Source organism: Lepidochelys kempii, chromosome 9 (assembly GCF_965140265.1).
Source record: "Lepidochelys kempii isolate rLepKem1 chromosome 9, rLepKem1.hap2, whole genome shotgun sequence".
NCBI classification, from domain to species: domain Eukaryota; kingdom Metazoa; phylum Chordata; order Testudines; family Cheloniidae; genus Lepidochelys; species Lepidochelys kempii.
The window spans coordinates 57,999,125-58,017,337 of record NC_133264.1 but is presented as its reverse complement, the minus strand read 5'-3'; the positions used below and the strand labels follow the sequence as shown (position 1 = coordinate 58,017,337).

The following is an 18,213-nucleotide window of genomic DNA, read 5'->3' as shown; positions in this document are numbered from 1 at the left end:
GGAGGAGCAATATTCAGGTGGCAGTGGTTGGATTTACGGGTGCAATAGCTGGGGGATTGGGGATATGAATGAATGTCTGCAGGGTGGAAGGATTTCAGGGTGCATTTTGTGAGACTAGAGGGGGGATGTGGATGGGAGAGGGGCAGGGATGTCTGGGAATAGAGGGCAGTAGCAGTGGGTTTGTGGATGGGACTTGGGGGGTGCATGGCTGTGCAGGGGATGAGGGAGATGGGGCTGGAGGAATGGGGATTGGAGGGGGTGCATGATTGTTTGGGGGTGCAGGGGATGGGGATTGGAGGGGGTGCATGGCTGTTTGGGGTGGGGGAGACGGGGCAGAAGGGTTTGGGATTGGAGGGGGTGCATGGCTGTTAGGGGGTGGGGGGAAGCTGTGCGTCCCCATTTGCCTCTCCCTGCCCGTTTGTTTGTTTTCCTTCCCCTCTGGGGCACGGAGGAGGAGCGCAGGGAGGGGAGCCATTGCGCGGGAAGAGCGGCATCCCCTACCAGCCGCCTCTGTCCGGGTTCCTGGGGTCTGTCTCTCCGCCCGCAGCAGGAGCGGGGGCCGCGGCCTCCCCCGCCTGGACACTCCTCCTGTAGGGCGGGGAGGGGGAGTGACAGTGACAGCTCGCCAGCTCCCTGCAGCCCGGCGCTTCCTTTCCCCGCCAACTCGGCTCCGCACGCTGCCCGGCTGGCTGCAGCACCCCGAACCCGCAGGCAGGGAGCGCAGCCGCCCGGCCAGCCCCAGAGCCCGCCCCCCGCAGCAGCTTTACAGGCACCAGTCGGCTCGAATGAATTAATGTCCCGGCGCTAGGCGGCCGGGGAGGGCAGGGGCTGTACCCAGGAGCTTGCGCACGGACTGGAGTCGGCCCTGGAGCCGTTGCTGCAGCGGGGAGCCGGCCCGCTCTGCTGGAGCCAGGGGAACCGGCTCAGGTGGCTGGAGTCGGCGTGGGAGCGGCCGCTGCGCAAAGGAGGCGGCTCGGGTGGCAACAGAGAGCTCGGCATGACCCTCAAGTCGAGCCGGGGCCACAGTGTGAACAGCATGCGGACGGCGCTCTCCGACCTGTACCTGGAGCACCTGCTGCAGAGCCGGCCCAAGCCTGAGGTAAGAGGGTCGCTTCCCGGGGGGCAGGGAAAGCAGCAGGCAGCCGCAATAGGGTAGCATGGCCCGGGGTGCTGCGGCAGCCAGGGAGCAAGCAGCCGGGCACAGTGCCTAGGGCCGCTAGCAGCCAGGTCTCATACAGTGCGGGGTGATTGCCCCAGGACACTTTATGTTTGGGGGCTCCCTTCACCCGGACACACTATTTCAAAGGGGGAGAGGGAGATCAGTACACAAAGCAATTGGGCACAACAGGATCTGTGCCCCTCATCCCAAGGCCTTTGGGAAGGCGGTAGAAGTTGCCACAAATGTTTCCCTCTCCCAAATGTTCAAACCCCTATTTAGGAAAGATGCAATTAAAATGCTTATTTTGGATATAATTTTAGTCTGTTATGGGGGGTACCTTCCAAGGGTTGGGGACCCTCAGCCTATAGCATCATACATTTCCTCCATTTACTAGAGGGGCGGGCACTTATTGAACAGTGAGGGGAGATGGGCCAATTGTACTGCCGGGATGTTTAGAGGAGGGGTTCTCAAACTGAGTGTCGACACCCCTGAGGGGATTGAGAGGTTATTAAATGGGGGGTCCTGAGCTGTCAGCCTCCACCCCAAACCCCGCTTCATCTCCAGCATTTATAATAGTGTTAAATATATAAAAATGTGTTTTTAATTTATAAGGGGGGTTGCATTCAGTGGCTTGCTATGTGAAAGGGGTCACCAGTACAAAAGATTGAGAACCACTGGTTTAGAGGGAGGGTTTTATGCCACCCCTAGCTCCCTTGTGTGACCCAGTCTGCTATGAGAGGGGTGGGTTTGTGGGGACTTGAGATTCCAGAGCGTCTGTGTCCCAGCAAAGGAGCTGTGTGCAATGGCACTTCAGCATGCCCTGAGCAGCACCAGTCAGAAGTATAGTGAGGGAAAGCAAACAGCAGTGACCGAACAAATAAAGCAGATGCCACTTTCCACAGCTTCTCCTGCAAACAGGGACTCTCCTGAGCTTTGTAGGCTGGGCTCTGGCATTCTCCTTAGGCAAAAATCATGGAGAGAGCAGAGGACATGGAGAGAGCACAGGTCCCTGCAGGCTGAAGGTGTCACCAGGCAAAGACGCTAACAGCTTCCCTGTGGGGCATGTCTAGTGCTTGTTAACCTCGCTGGTGCTTCCATTGCCTTCACTTTGGACTGGATGCTGGTGGTGCTGGCTGGCTGACTTTTTCAAGATAGGAATTTATTGTACTGGAGAAGCCAATGTATTTATTACAGTTCCAGCCCAAATGACCCCACAGCAGAAGGCATCTCGGCCTTAGCTACTGTGTTCTGAATCAGGTGTGTAGATGGTGCACTAGCTACTAAGTTCCCTAGGGTAGAATTGACGTGACCAAGCAGTTTGATGTACATTTGTGGTACAGCACCAATCACATTTCACTTCGCTCCCTACAGCTGGCAAAGCAGGGGCATGGGGAGCTAAGAGGTCTGGGTCTCCCAGTCTGAATTTGGGCAAGTCTCTGCACCGCTCCATTTCTCAGTGTCTACATCTGCAAAATGGGGATAACGATCCCTCTCCTGGTTCAAGATCCACAGATGGGAGGTGCTTATTGCAAAGTCTCTGGGTTCTTATTCACTCCAGTCTCTGGCCCTTGGGCATGTGTAGCCTTTTCTGTGAGGTCACTGAAGGGTTGAGTGAAGCTGCTCTTCACAACACCAAGGATATCGGTGTTTAGGAATTCAGTTCACTTGCCACCCCACCCCATTCCATCCCTGGGGCTGGCAGAGATTGTGGCCCTCATCCTGCTCTTGCTTGCTCTGATTTGACTCCGAAGTGACTCCCTTGAAGACAGTGGCATTAGAGCAGTGTAAAACGGGTGTGAGTGGGATCAGGGTTACAGCTGGGGGGTGCTGTGGCTGAAGATCTGGGAGCAGGGAGGGAGGGAGTGCTCGCTCTGTGTTACTCCTACGCTACCTCCCTGGCTGACATGGGGGCAGCATTGATTGGTTCTGGAGCCCCCAGCCCAGGGTACAGTGAGGAAACCCTAATCTGAGGGTAGGGAGAGCTGCAGATGCAAAAGCAGGGTGTGAGGGAAGGAGATGGTATTCACTGCCCTTAGATCTCTGAGTGGGGCTGGGGGACAGCTGAGGGGCTGACAGCTGTATTTGAATCTGTAATGAACTGTCCTGCTCTGTTTCCCTGTTGTCATCACAATACAGCATTTCATGGGTGTTTCTCCTCTCTGGGTGGATAGGAATGGGGCCCGGGGGGAGGAGGGGGGGGCATGTGAAGCTAGTTTGGAAGAGGATTTGCCATTTTGCCCTGGGTAGGGAACGGGTAGCTGAGTGGGAGGAGGAAAGCTGCAGCTCCAGGCTAAAATGAGGCTCTTTCTTGTTTTTGCTGCAAAGTTGTAGCTGGTCTGAACTGGAACTGCCTGTCACATGAGCTGATTTAGCTGCTGAGCAACCTCAGTTAAGCAGGTCCACACATCAGGCTGAAGGAGATGTGGCAATGGATTTTAGCCCTGGGAAACTGGGGCAGGCCAATCTTGCACATGCCTCCTAATTCCTGCTCCTGAGACAATGATTATTGTGTGGCAGGCTTCACACACAACTAGCGTGACCAGATGTCCCAATTTTATAGGGACAGTCCCGATTTTTTGGGTCTTTTTCTTATATAGACTCGTATTACCCCCCACCCCCGGTCCTGATTTTTCACATTTGCTGTCTGGTCACCCTACACACAACAGCACTGGCTGAATGGCAGTGGCATTGGTTAAGAAAACATCTGCAGTGTGCCCTCCTGCTTCAGGGCCACATTATCAGCTGGTGTAAATTGGGGTATCTCCAGTGCAGTCAATGGAGCTATGACAATTTACCTCAGCTGAGGATCTGGCCCGTTATCCCCAGAAATACTCAGAAATCTCAGCACTCTTAGGGTGTGTAGCTTTCAGGCTGTAAAGCCGCACAGTTGAGCAATGACTGCTTCTCTTTTTAAACCCACAGAAGCAGGGAGGAAATTGGAGACCAAACTGAAACTTTATCCTTAACCCACCCTGTTGTTCAATAAAGCAATAGAAAGAAACACAACCACCCATCATGAGTGAGTTAAATGTGAGCTTTCATCCAGAACTCTGGATTCTCTCTCTTTTTGGTGGCTGAAATCTGGCATCATGAGGAAAGCTGAATGATCTTGTATGGAAAGAGGGGTTTTGGTACTTCAGTCAAACCAAAGAAACGGTTTCACATTTCCTGCTCCCCATCTCACCAGTCTGGAATCCCACAGCCAGCTCCACAGCAGGTATAAATTGTTGTGGCCTCAGAGACTTCATTGGAGCTGTGACAGTTTATACCCACTATGAGTCTGCTCCCAGTCTTTCCTTTTTATGCCCTGTTCTGCATCAGAGTGTCTTTAACCCTTTAACCCAGGAACCTATCCTTGCAACAAAGCCCATTGCCAACAGTGTCCACATATCTATTCAGGGGACACCATCATAGGGCCTAATCACATCAACCACACTATCAGAGGCTCGTTCACCTGCACATCTACCAATGTGATATATGCCATCATGTGCCAGCAATGCCCCTCTGCCATGTACATTGGTCAAACTGGACAGTCTCTATATAGAAGAATAAATGGACACAAATCAGATGTCAAGAATTATAACATTCATAAACCAGTCGGAGAACACTTCAATCTCTCTGGTCACTCAATCTCAGACCTAAAGGTCGCAATATTACAGCAAAAAGACTTCAAAAACAGACTCCAACGAGAGACTGCTGAGTTGGAATTAATTTGCAAACTGGATACAATTAACTTAGGCTTGAATAGAGACTGGGAATGGATGTGTCATTACACGAAGTAAAACTATTTCCCCTGGTTTATTTTCCCCACCCCCCACTGCTCCTCAGAGGTTCCTGTTATCTGCTGGAAATGGCCCACCTTGATTATCACTACAAAAGGTTTTCTCTCCCCCCCCACCCCACTCTCCTGCTGGTAATAGCTCATCTTAAGTGATCACTCTCCTTACAGTTTCAGAGTAACAGCCGTGTTAGTCTGTATTCGCAAAAAGAAAAGGAGTACCTGTGGCACCTTAGAGACTAACCAATTTATTTGCGCATAAGCTTTCGTGAGCTACAGCTCACTTCATCGGATGCATACTGTGGAAAGTGTAGAAGATCTTCTTATACACACACAAAGCATGAAAAAATACCTCCCCCCACCCCACCAGCAGGAGAGTGGGGTGGGGGGAGGTATTTTTTCATGCTTTGTGTGTGTATAAGAAGATCTTCTACACTTTCCACAGTATGCATCCGATGAAGTGAGCTGTAGCTCACGAAAGCTTATGCGCAAATAAATTGGTTCGTCTCTAAGGTGCCACAGGTACTCCTTTTCTTTTTGTAAAATGCTAATAACAGATCCAACCTCAAATGCATTCAACGGTCTCATCCTGCTTCCACTTAAGCCAATGTCAAAGCTCTTAGGCCAGAAGTTCTGAGGTTGGGTGCTGGGTATGGCTGTGGAGAAACTGGGTACGTCAAGGGGAGTTTCGTGATTTCAAAATGTCTTCTCTTCTGGATCGAAAATAAAAATAACAAAAATCTAAATTCCTTGTGAGCTGAAATGCTGAAAAAAAAATCACTTTGAGTCTATCAGAATGTTTTGTTTTGACAAAATCAAAGCATTCCAATTTTGCATCTTTAAAAATTTCATACTATTTTTCAGAATAAAAGGAAATTGCAATGAAAAGTCATTTTGAAAACGAAAATCAAAATGTTCTGCTCCAAAAAGGTCAAAATGGGCAGTTTTGCCCTCATTGCAACACTTTTTTAAATTGAAAGTGCTTTAAATAATAATTCAATTGCAATGGGCTCCCTGATGGATCCCAGTACTGGTGGTGAAGGGAGTGGGTCCTTGGCCCCTCGTACACTGATGCTTAACCCTTTCACCTGTGCTTACTGCTGTGGGCATATTGGTGCGGTCTCCATGGTTTCTCCTGGCTCCATGCTACCTCTTCTTCTCTCTCTAGCTACTGGATCGTGCATTGCAGCGAGGTGCTCTTCCCACCTCTCGACCCGTGAAACCACGAGCTCTCTGTCCCAGTCTGCCAAAGCCCTCCTGCTGCAGTCACATGCAGACACAGGAGATGGCTGTGGAGCACTGGCCCTTTGGAAGGGTCCTATGCCTCCAAGTAACCCCTTGTTATCAGTAACCAGATGGCAGGGTAAGGTGTGGGGAGGTTCTACTGTCTTTGTCCACAGATAGTAGGTGCCACGGGGATGTTGGGGAGGGGCAGGAGAGACTGGCTGGGTTGTCCTATTGTGAATTGCTTGGTCACAGCAGGTGGTGGGGGCAGCCCGTGCTCTTGACACTAGGCTTTTGAGGCTGGGCTGGTCCAGTGGTCCTCTGCTAGAGGGAGTGGAGGTTGGTGTTGGGGCTCTGCCCTTGCCCTCTGTCCCAGGTGGAGGCCGGGATTCTGGGATGAGTGGCTGTTGGGCTGTGTCTCTTGTTGGAGAAAGGTACCAGGCTGGCAGCCCAGGGGACCCTCCTCCTGCCTGGGATCTGAGTGGCTCCCAAAGAGGATTATTTGTATCCTGCAGAAGGCAAGAGGAGGTCCCTGGAGACAGAATGCCTTTCCTAATTCACTAGGGTAAGCACAGTGGTCAGGCTTCCCCTACCTGCCTTGCCCTGCCAGCATGCCTCAGCCCTGAGCCAGGGGGCTCCAGCAAGAGGGAGTTCTGTCTCCATTGCCCATTTGTTCCTTGGCATCTGCTGGGGCTTCTGTGAAGGGGGCATGTGTGGAGGATAGGTCCCTCAATGGCTATTAGCTAGGATGGGCAGGGACACAGCCCCATGCTCTGGTCTGGGTGTTCCTAAGTCTCTGACTGCCAGAAGCTGGGACTGAATGACAGGGGATGGATCACTCGATTGCCTGTTTTGTTCATTCGCGCTGAAGCACCTGGCATTGGCTGCTGTCGGCAGACAGGTTACTGGGCTAGATGGACCATTGGTCTGACCCAGCGTGGTTGTTCTTATGGTCTGATGTGCCAATGGTATTGCTGGTTTGTAGGGTGCTTGGTCATGTGGCCCTGGGCTGGGATCCACAAAACACCCCTGGCAGCAGCTTCCAGCCTCCGCTGGCCTGGGCTGGGTTTGAACTGGGGAGCTTAGTGCGAAGGGCTCTGTGTCCCTTTAACCATCCCCTGAGCAACACCATCCATCCCGCGCATGGCAGTTTAATTCCCAGTGCCTGATAGGGCTGCTGGCTGACAGCTGTGGTGTCTGTGTGTGGCCACGGCCTGTTGCAATGAGGCAGCAGTGAGGGTGCTGTGAAGGGAGTAGACACGTGCAGTGGAGCCTGCTTCCTGTCCGCAGCTGGCTGTGCAGTGATCCCTGCCTGGAGGTGAATCCAAGAGAGACCTAGGCCTGTGTGTGTCTTTGACCTCATTTGTTGCTGCATAGCTGTTTCCTTGGGTCCCTGTGCCAGCCTGGAGTGGGTAGAGGGCCAGCATCACCTTTGGGTTTCTGCTGGGTGACTTTATATCTGCCCTTGTTAGTCAGGGCTTCCCCTGGGAGTCCTGTTCTTTCAAAGTTGACCTGAAGAAGTAACTGAGAGCGAAGCAGGTAGTGGAGGCAGATGGCCCTTATCCCCTTTCGTGGGGTAGGGGCATTAGCAAAGTGTACCATTCTCTGGTTGGTTTTAGAGTAACAGCCGTGTTAGTCTGTATTCGCAAAAAGAAAAGGAGTACTTGTGGCACCTTAGAGACTAACCAATTTATTTGAGCATGAGCTTTCGTGAGCTACAGCTCACTTCATCAGATGCATATCGTGGAAACTGCAGCAGACTTTATATATACACAGAGAATATGAAACAATACCTCCTCCCACCCCACTGTCCTGCTGGTAATAGCTTATCTAAAGTGATCATCAGGTGGGCCATTTCCAGCCCATTCTCTGGTTGATCTTTGGACAAGGATGATGGCTGTTCAAATTATCTAATTGCTGTGAAGTTAATGTTTGATTGCCTGCTAGCGTGTTTGTTCCCTGCCTGCTGCAGCAAGGGTGGCAGCATTTGGCTGGAGGAGCTTGGCCTCCTTTGCTAAGCTGGGGCTGCTTACGCCTCCCCTCCCCCAGGACCCGTGTGAGCTGGAGGGGTGAGAGTTCTTTGGCCTTTCCAAGGAATATCCCCTCTCCAGCCTGGGATCTGGGTTCAGCCCATTTTAGAAATGGGGGGCCCACTGCAAAATTCAGGTCTGGATTTCAGACACTCCAGCGCTTGGGTCCAGATCCAGAGGGTGATCTGGTTGCTCTCAGTGAGGTGCTGGGGGCAGGGTTGGTATATTTAGTGGCTGAGTAGATGCACTGCTCCCCCCATCCCTTGGAACATGTGGTCCTAGCAGGGCACTTTTCCACCAGCGTGCCCAATGCAACATGGCCCATCTGCAAAGCACTATCAAGGCCACTTAGTACAGAGTAGCAGCTCCTGGTGCCCCCTCCTTTGCCACCCATTACACAGCTGTTCCATTCACCTCAGGAGCTGTCGTCCCAGAGGAATTGAGCCTGAATCTCCAATGTGGGACAAAGTGACCCTGGGCTCTGACCTGACCTGGATCCCATTTCCAGCGAGGTACAGAAGTAACCCTTGTTCCCTCTGCCTGGATTCTGCTGAGCTGGCGTTCAGTCTGTATTTTCACTTCAGCTGGCTCCTCACAGTGCTCCTGAACTCTGAGCCCTCCTGCAGATGTTTCCTCTCCCTCAAAGGGATTTGAGAGCCCTGCATTAAGCAGCCGTCATTGCCCTGACTCTCGAACGGTCGAGAGGTCACAAGCTACACAAGGCCAAAGCTTCAGAACAACAATGTTGCGTGTGTGTGCTAGGCAGGAGGTTTACACTGAGCAGGCTGTGGCACTGTCCCTATGGTCAACATCCCCCTAACCCAGTCAGGCCTGGTAAGGCCATTACACACGATCCCTTAGTGCTTCTGTTTCATTGCTAGCACCAACTCGGAACAGAGGCTGTTTGTAACGCTGAACAAAACATTCTGGTTCTTTCCAAAGTTCACAACTGAACAGTGACTTAACACAGCTTTGAAACTTTACTCTGCAGGAGAAAAATGCTGCTCTTAACCATCTTAATTTAAATGAAACAATCACAGAAACAGTTTTCTTACCTTTTCAGAGTAACAGCCGTGTTAGTCTGTATTCGCAAAAAGAAAAGGAGTACTTGTGGCACCTTAGAGACTAACCAATTTATTTGCGCATAAGCTTTCGTGAGCTACAGCTCACTTCATTGGATGCATACTGTGGAAAATACAGAAGATGTTTTTATACACGCAGACCATGAAAAAAATGGGTGTTTATCACTACAAAAGGATTTCTCTCCCCCCCCCCACCCCAATCTTCTGCTGGTAATAGCTTATCTAAAGTGATCACTCTCCTTATAATGTGTATGATAATCAAGGTGGGCCATTTCCAGCACAAATCCAGGGTTTAACAAGAACGTCTGAGGAACAGTCGAGGGGGTCGAAGGAATAAACAAGGGGAAATAGGTTACTTTTTATAATGAATCAACCATTCCCAGTCTCTATTCAAGCCTAAGTTAATTGTATCCAATTTGCAAATTGATTCCAATTCAGCAGTCTCTCGTTGGAGTCTGTTTTCGAAGTTTTTTTGTTGTTGAAGGAGTGTCACTTTTAGATAAGAAATCGAGTGACCAGAGAGATTGAAGTGTTCTCTGACTGGTTTATGAATGTTATAATTCTTGACATCTGATTTGTGTCCATTTATTCTTTTATGTAGAGACTGTCCAGTTTGGCCAATGTACATGGCAGAGGGGCATTGCTGGCACATGACGGCATATATCGCATTGGTAGATGTGCAGGTGAACGAGCCTCTGATAGTGTGGTTGATGTGATTAGGCCCTGCGATGGTGTCCCCTGAATAGATATGTGGGCACAGTTGGCAATGGGCTTTGTTGCAAGGATACGTTCCTGGGTTAGTGGTTCTGTTGTGTGGTATGTGGTTGCTAATGAGTATTTGCTTCAGGTTGGAGGTCTGTAGGCAAGGACTGGCCTGCCTCCCAAGATTTGTGAGAGTGTGGGGTCGTCCTTCAGGATAGGTTGTAGATCTTTGATAATGCGTTGGAGGGGTTTTAGTTGGGGGCTGAAGGTGACGGCTAGTGGCGTTCTGTTATTTTCTTTGTTAGGCCTGTCCTGTAGTAGGTGACTTCTGGGAACTCTTCTGGCTCTATCAGTCTGTTTCTTCACTTCTGCAGGTGGGTATTGTAATTGTAAGAATGCTTGATAGAGATCTTGTAGGTGTTTGTCTCTGTCTGAGGGGTTGGAGCAAATGCGGTTGTATCGCAGAGCTTGGCTGTAGACAATGGATCATGTGGTGTGGTCAGGGTGAAAGCTGGAGGCATGTAGATAGGAATAGCGGTCAGTAGGTTTCAGATATAGGGTGGTGTTTATGTGACCATTGTTTATTAGCACTGTAGTGTCCAGGAAGTGGATCTCTTGCGGTGGACTGAATCAGGCTGAGGTTGATGGTGGGATGGAAATTGTTGAAATCATGGTGGAATTCCTCAAGGGATTCTTTTCCATGGGTCCAGATGATGAAGATGTCATCAATATAGCGCAAGTAGAGTAGGGGCGTTAGGGGACAAGAGCTGAGGAAGTGTTGTTCTAAGTCAGCCATAAAAGTGTTGGCATACTGTGGGGCCATGCGGGTACCCATAGCAGTGCTGCTGATCTGAAGGTATACATTGTCCCCAAACGTGAAATAGTTATGGGTAAGGACAAAGTCACAAAGTTCAGCCACCAGGTTAGCCGTGACGTTATCGGGGACAGTGTTCTTGACGGCTTGTAATCCATCTTTGTGTGGAATGTTGGTGTAGAGGGCTTCTACATCCATAGTGGCCAGGATGGTGTTATCAGGAAGATCACCGATGGATTGTAGTTTCCTCAGGAAGTCAGTGGTGTCTCGAAGGTAGCTGGGAGTGCTGGTAGCATAGGGCCTGAGGAGGGAGTCTACATGGTCTGTGTGTGTAAAAACATCTTCTGTATTTTCCACAGTATGCATCCAATGAAGTGAGCTGTAGCTCATGAAAGCTTATGCGCAAATAAATTGGTTAGTCTCTAAGGTGCCACAAATACTCCTTTTCTTTTTCCTTACCTTGTCAATCTTTTTGAAACTTTCCCTTTATTTATTTAGTAGTGTACATTTAACACAGCACTGTAATGTATTTGCCTTTTTTTTTTCTTTTTGGGTCTCTGCTGCTGCCTGATTGTATACTCCCAGTTCCAAATGAGGTGTGTGGTTGACCGGTCAGTTCATAACTCTGGTGTTCCTAATTCTGAGGTTACTGGATTGCCAACCCCAGGGTACCCAAAATACAGGAGCCAGGCCCTGAAAAATCAGGAGATTGGCTTCAAAATAATGAGATTTAAAAAAAATAACACCTTTGGGGTCTTTATTTGCTTCTGGGTTTTAAGCCTTTATGAGATCACTTTTCCAAACCCTTCTCAGGGACCACCAGGGCTAGAAATGTTCTTAGCTGACATTCTCATGGAACTCCAGGAACTGGGGCTTTAAGAAACACACTGAATATTGCAAGACTCATGAAAGCTTTGAGAGTTGGCAATACAGTAACTGCTTTGCATTACAGGTCTCTTTATTAACCCACAGCTCCTATTGCTTTTACCTCTGCTGATACTTGGGCATCGACTTATTTAATGCCAATGCTTAAGGTAGAAACAAGCTGGCCTAGTGGTTTAGAAAGGTTAGTGCTCCTGTTTAACCCCAACTTGGCTGGTCCTGGCTGTGGCAGCCCCTTGGAGTGCTGATGTTAGTAAAGAGGATGTATCTGGGGCTGTATTAGCCCCCTCTGCCAGCAGTAGAGCAGTTAGCATGCCTGTTTCATCTTCCCTCTCTATCCTGGTGCCTTGGCCTCTCTTGTAACTTTTCCTTGTTTGACTGTGGTTTCAACAGGCGGCGGTTAGAGTCTAGGACAGGGGTTGGCAACCTTTCAGAAGTGGTGTGCCGAGTCTTCATTTATTCACTTTAAGGTTTCATGTGCCAGTAATACATTTTAATGTTTTTTAGAAGGTCTCGCTCTATAAGTCTACATACAACAATAGTTTAGTTATATAATATATAAAGTAAACAAGGTTTTCAAAATGTTTAAGAAGCTTCATTTAAAATTAAATTAAAATGCTGATCTTATGCTACCGGCCCGCTCGGCCCGCTCAGCCCGCTGCCGGCCTGGGGTTCTGTTCACCTAGGCCAGCAGCAGGCTGAGTGGGGCCTGCGGCCGGGACCCCGGCTGGCAAGGGGCTGGCAGCCAGAACCCCAGACGGGCAGCGGACTGAGTGGGGCTGTCCGCCAGCTCCTGCCAGCCAAGGTCCCGGCTGCCAGCCCCACTCAGCCCGCTGCCGGTCTGGGATCCCGGCCCTGCCCACATAGTGCGTACCTACCTTCTCCCTGGTTCTAGCCCATTCTCTTCCTCTCTCTCTGCACTGAGCTGAGGGTGGGAGTGCACTGAGCACAGGGCTGGGGGTGAAGGAGCAGGCTGTGGGTTGGGATGTAGGGTCTGGCCAGGAGCTAGAATAAGGGAGGGGGCTCAGGGTTGGGGCAGGAGGCTTGGGTGTGGAGTGCTTACCAGGGCAACTCCCATTTGCAAGGGGTGCAGGTGGGAATGTGTGTGTGGGGGTGTGTGTGCAGGAGCTCCCGTTTGGTGCTCAGGATGGGGGTGGAAATGTGGGGGGGTGCACGAGTCAGGGCAGGGGGTGTGGGGGGGGCTGGGTATGTGGGGGGGTGCAAGAGTCAGGGCAGGGGGTGTGGTGGGGGCTGGGTATGTGGGGGGGGTGCAAGAGTCAGGGCAGGGGGTGTGGTGGGGGCTGGGTATGTGGGGGGGGGTGCAAGAGTCAGGGCAGGGGGTGTGGTGGGGGCTGGGTATGTGGGGGGGTGCAAGAGTCAGGGCAGGGGGTGTGGTGGGGGCTGGGTATGTGGGGGGGGGTGCAAGAGTCAGGGCAGGGGGTGTGGTGGGGGCTGGGTATGTGGGGGGGTGCAAGAGTCAGGGCAGGGGGTGTGGTGGGGGCTGGGTATGTGGGGGGGTGCAAGAGTCAGGGCAGGGGGTGTGGTGGGGCTGGGTATGTGGGGGGGTGCAAGAGTCAGGGCAGGGGGTGTGGTGGGGCTGGGTATGTGAGGGGGGTGCAGGAGTCAGGGCGGAGGGCTGGGGGCTGGGTATGTGAGGGGGGTGCAGGAGTCAGGGCATGGGGTGTGGGGGGGCTAGGTCTGTGGGGGGTTGCTGGAGTCAGGGCTGGGGTCGTGGGGGGGCGCAGGGGTCAGGGCAGGAGGCTGGGTGTGTATGAGGGGTCTCAGGGGTCAGGGCAGGGGGTTGGGTGTGTATGAGGGGGGCGCAGGGGTCAGGGCATGGGGGGACTGGGTATGTGTGGGGGGTGCTGGAGTCAGGGCAGGGGGCTGGGGTGTGTGGGGAGGTGCAGGGGTCAGGGCAGAGGGCTGGGTGTTTGTGGGGAGATGTAGGGGTCAGGACAGATGGCTGGGGGTGTGGGCTAGGGTCCTGGGGGTGCTTCCAGCCCCCTGCCCAGAGCGGCTCATGGCAGGGGGCTGGAGGGGATATGCCCCGATTCCACCCCCCTTCCCCACAGCCCCATCCCTGGAGCAGAGCGGGCTCCGCTTCTCCCCCTCCCTCGCAAGGGCCATCAGCTGATTGGTGGCAGGGAAGGAGAGGAGGAGGGGCAGGAACGCAGCATGCCAGCAGAAGAGGCTGGGGAGGGGGAAGCTTGCCTGCCCTGCAGCAGGAGCCTGCAGAACCAAGCTTCTTCACCCTGCCCCCATAGGGGAGGGTGGGGGAGGAGAAGAGTGGCCCGGGATGGGCAGGATTTTTAATGGCACGCTGCTGCCTGCTGGGTTCTTGACCGGGGTTCGGCAGTGGGCTGAGTGGGGCCGGCAGCTGCGACCCGACTGCTGCGACCCAGCAGGGAGCAGCGTGCCATCTTTGGCACGCGTGCCATAGGTTGCCGAACCCTGGTCTAGGAAGACGATGAGAGGTTTGAAACAGGTGTGCCAACCTCCTGCAGCTGGCTCATCATCAGCTGCTTCTGCCCCTCGCTGCCCACTCCTGTCTCTGCTCCCTCCATTCATCTAGCACTAACCTCCCCAGGGATCTCTTGCACATTCCCACTGTGCCTTCTCCTTTGCAGCCCCGTGGTCCAGCACAGCCTCCCTGTGTCTCTGTGCCTCATCACTTCTCTGTCTCTCTTTAGATTTCAGCTGAAATCCTTTTTTTCTCTCACCTATATGCTAGTGCCATCAATGGAGCAGTAACAAAGAGGAATGTACAAACAGCAGCTTAATTCTTCTGAGATGGGACCCAACTCTCCCACAATGCATCTGTGCACCAGCTGTAAAAGACCCGTGGTCACTCCTGCCTCTTTTGTCTCAGTCTGTATTGTCACTAATGGGCAGGTGGGAGCTGTAATCAGACTGGGGTGCTCCCTTGTCCTGGCCATAATACCAGCTGTGCACTTTCTTCTGTCCTAATGCTCCCCCTGTAGAGTCCACTGATGTTCACTTCTCAACCAAAACTGTTGTGCGGTGTTGCAGTGTTCTGTGAAACAGCTGCTGAGCTCCACCCCCGAGGTGGCTGCATTTCAGGAGGAAGGTGAAGTGATCCACTGTATCTGAGTGTTCGTAAAGTTTCATAGATTCCAAGGTGAGAAGGGATCATTATGATCACCTAGTCTGACCTCCTGTATAGTATGGGCTAGAGAACTTCCTCAAAATAATTTCTAATGCAGATCTTTTAGAAGATTCCATCTTGATTGAACAATTGGCAGTGCTGGAGAATCCACCACAACCCTAGGTAAATTGTTCCCATGTTTAATTACTCTCGTTGTTAAAAACGTACCCCTTATTTGCAGCCTGAATTTGTCTAGCTTCAGCTTCCTGCCATTGGATTGCCTAGACTGAAGAGCCCATGATTAAACATTTGTCCCCCATGTAGGTACTCATGGATAAGGTTACGATTTAGTCATGAGTATTTTTAGTAAAAGTCACTGACCTGTCTGTGACTTTTACCAAGAATACCCCTAAGTAAATCTTACCTGCTTGGGGGGGGTGGCGGTACTCCAGCGGACGCTGCTGCTCCTGGGGATGGGGGACAACCCAGGGCCCCGCCGCCGCTGCTGCTTCTAGGGTGTGGGGGCAGCCTGTGGCCCCACTACTACCACCACTCCAGCCAGGGCAGGGGGGCCTGTGGCCCCACTACCACCACTCTGGGCCTAGGGCCCTGGTGCCACTTCAGGTGGGGGGTGGCCTGGGGCCGCACCACCATTGCTGCTCCTCCGGGTGGAGGCAGCCTGGGGCACCGCTGCTTCTGCTCTCAGACCGCTGCTCCAGGGCAATAGGCCCGGGACCAGTTGCCTGGGGCCGCTGGAGCAGCGATGGTGCAGCTGGCCCCAGGGCTGCCCCAGCTGCTTGGGCAGCCCTGGGGTCAGCCTCTGGAAGTCACGGGATCTGTGACTTCCGTGACCTCCATGAAAGATTCGCAGCCTTACTCATAGACTGTGATCAAGTCACCTCTTCATCTTCTCTTTAAGCTGAATAGATTGAGCTCCTTGAGTCACTGTATGGCTTGATTTCTCATCCTTTAATCATTCTCGTAGCTCTTCTCTGATCCCGCTCCCATTAATCAACATCCCTCTTGAATTGTGGGCACCAGAACTGGACACAGGATTCCAGCAACGGTCATACCAGGGCCAAATACAGGGGTAAAATAACCTCCGTGCTCCTACTTGAGATTCCTGTGTTGATGCATCCCAGGCTAGCATTAGCCCTTTTGGCCACTGTAACGGGGCACAGACTCACCCAGTGGCGCCTCCTGCTGGCTGTCTGGGAATTAGCCCTTTTTAACAGCTCCGGGGCACCCTCTGCTGGTGTCTCGCTGTTGCTTGCCCCCATGTCCCTCCCTGACCCTGGTGCCCTTTTACCTGGGTTGCTGCCCCTCCGGGCAATATCCCACAGATCTGGGTCTCCCTTCCCCGGAGAACCCCCACCCTCTGTCCCCACCTTGCCTCAGCCTATGGGCTACTGCCAGTCACCATCTAGCCTCCTTTCACTGGGGCCAACTGCAGTGTGTATAAGCCAGTCATCATAGGCAAGGGGGGTTTGGACCTGCTGCCTTCCCCTGCAACCCGGTACCTCCAGGGGCCTTGTACAAGGCCCTGTAGCCTGGGGAGTTGCTGGCCCGGAGCTCTGCAACTCCTCTGGCCTTTCCCCAGCCCTGCTTCACTCCAGTACCCTTTAGCACTCAGGTAGCTAGGCCCATCTCCCTCCTCAGCTAGAGGGAGACTCTGTTCCTGGCCCACTGCCCTCTTATAAGGGCCAGCTGGGCCCTGATTAAGCCAGCTGCTGCCTGATTGGGGTGTGGCCCCTAGCTGAGGCTGCTTCTTCCAATCAGCCCCGCTTTTCCTTTCGTGCCACAGCCCTCTCCCTGGGCTGTTTTAAGCCTTTTAAGGCAGGAATGGGTGACCACCCCTCTACAGCCACTGTGTCACACTGGGAGCTCCTGTTCAGCTGATTGTCCACCAAGACCCCCAGATCTTTTTTAGAGTTACTGCTTCCCAGGATAGAGTCCCCCAGCCTGTAAGTGTGGCCTGCATGCTTTGTTCCTAGGCATAGACATTTTCATTGAGCTGTATTCAAATGCGTGTTTTGTCCCTTCCTCAGCTGAAAGCAAAGGTTAGGGTTGGGGAGGGGCCGAGGTTCCTAGGCTGTCCCAACCTTCGTGACAGCGCCTGTGCTCTGCTGACTGGAATGTGCTGCTTTGCTGAGCCTGGCGTTTGAGGGTTGCTGATGTGCTGGAATCCTGCTGTGTCATATATGCTGAGGAAGGCAAGGAGAGATAAGAGGGGAAGCCATGCTGACTCTGTTCCCCTGGAGGTACTTTGAACTCTGACTGGGGCCACAGTGAGACTTCCTCCAGCTTCCCAAAGGTTCCTGCTGGCTCCTCCTGCTGGAGAAGGCAAACAGGGAACAGCATGTCTGCTTGCTGCCTCAGAATGGTTCCGTTCCCCCTCCTCTGTCCAGTGGCCCAGGGCAATTTCACCGTGTGTCTTTCCTCATCTCCCACCATCTGTCTGCTCCCTGAATCTAGAAGCATCTGCATGGGCAGCGGGTATTGTAGGCCAGGGGAGGCTAAGTCTCCCCTAACCCAGGCTGTGGCCTCACCCATGCTCCACCCCGAGGCCCCTCCCCTGAAGCTAGCGGGGGCTCTTCCGGCCATGGGGGGGGCCCTTGGGGCTCTGGCAAGCGGTGCCTCAGGAGGAAGGGGCGAGGCTGGGGGCTTGCCTCCCCAAAGGGGAGGTTCACCCACTGCCCCTGAGCATCTAGTTGTCCCTCTGTCTCCCCAGTCTGGATTGCAGACCCGGCCCCCTACCTGATATTCTAGCTATTCTCCCTTTCACCATAAGCCAGGCTTTCCTGGGGCTTGTAACAGCAATGTGCACGACCTGGGGCTGAGGCTTGGCTTCAGGATCTGTAGTCTGAACGTATTTAACAAATTTGGCAGGAGCAACCTGTTCAGCTCTTTTTAATTTCTTGGAGATTTTTTGGGCTTTCAAAGATGGCTTTTTTCAATAAGTCTGGTGTCCTCCCCAGCTCTGCCGTTGCCCTGCAATCCTGACCGCAGCGCACTCTGGGAGTCCAGGCCTGGCATCTGCACAGCTCTCCCAATGCACCATAGTCCTGATTTGCAGCACTGCCTGCTATTCCAGTGATGGATTCTGCCCCCAGTTGTGCCAGAGCATTGTATTCCCCTCGGTTCCAGTTTGGGGGTCCCCACATGGCTCTGCTGATGCACCCTAGACCTGATCTGCAGCATCACCCCTCAGTAACTCCCCCAGTGTACTTCAGTCCTGAAATGTGTCCTGTCCCACCCCACCCAGTTATGCCAGCCCTAGACACCTCATCCAGCTCTGCCCATGCAGCACAGCCTACCCCAAATGTTCAGAAATCATAAGTCAGGTTCCCTCCCTGAGTCACAGGACTGGTGTAAAATTCATGAGATTTGTTTTTAAAAACAATACCCTTTGGCTTCATTTTCTTGCATTTAGTTT

The 18,213-nt window shown here is 52.5% G+C and overlaps 1 protein-coding gene across 4 annotated transcripts in view; it reads left to right on the top strand.

The window, feature by feature from the left end:
• Positions 1-648: 648 nt before the first annotated feature.
• Positions 649-18,213, top strand: part of MPP1 (MAGUK p55 scaffold protein 1) — a 55,655-nt gene continuing 38,090 nt past the window's right edge. Inside the window, exon 1 of one of the 4 annotated variants that reach the window (XM_073360568.1) lies at positions 649-1,099. In XM_073360568.1, coding sequence (XP_073216669.1) covers positions 998-1,099 — 102 coding nt within the window. In that variant the 5' untranslated portion in view covers positions 649-997. Of the gene's footprint in view, positions 1,100-16,836; positions 17,039-18,213 lie in introns of those variants that run through there. The other 3 variants (XM_073360572.1, XM_073360570.1, XM_073360571.1) reach the window with 3 other exon arrangements.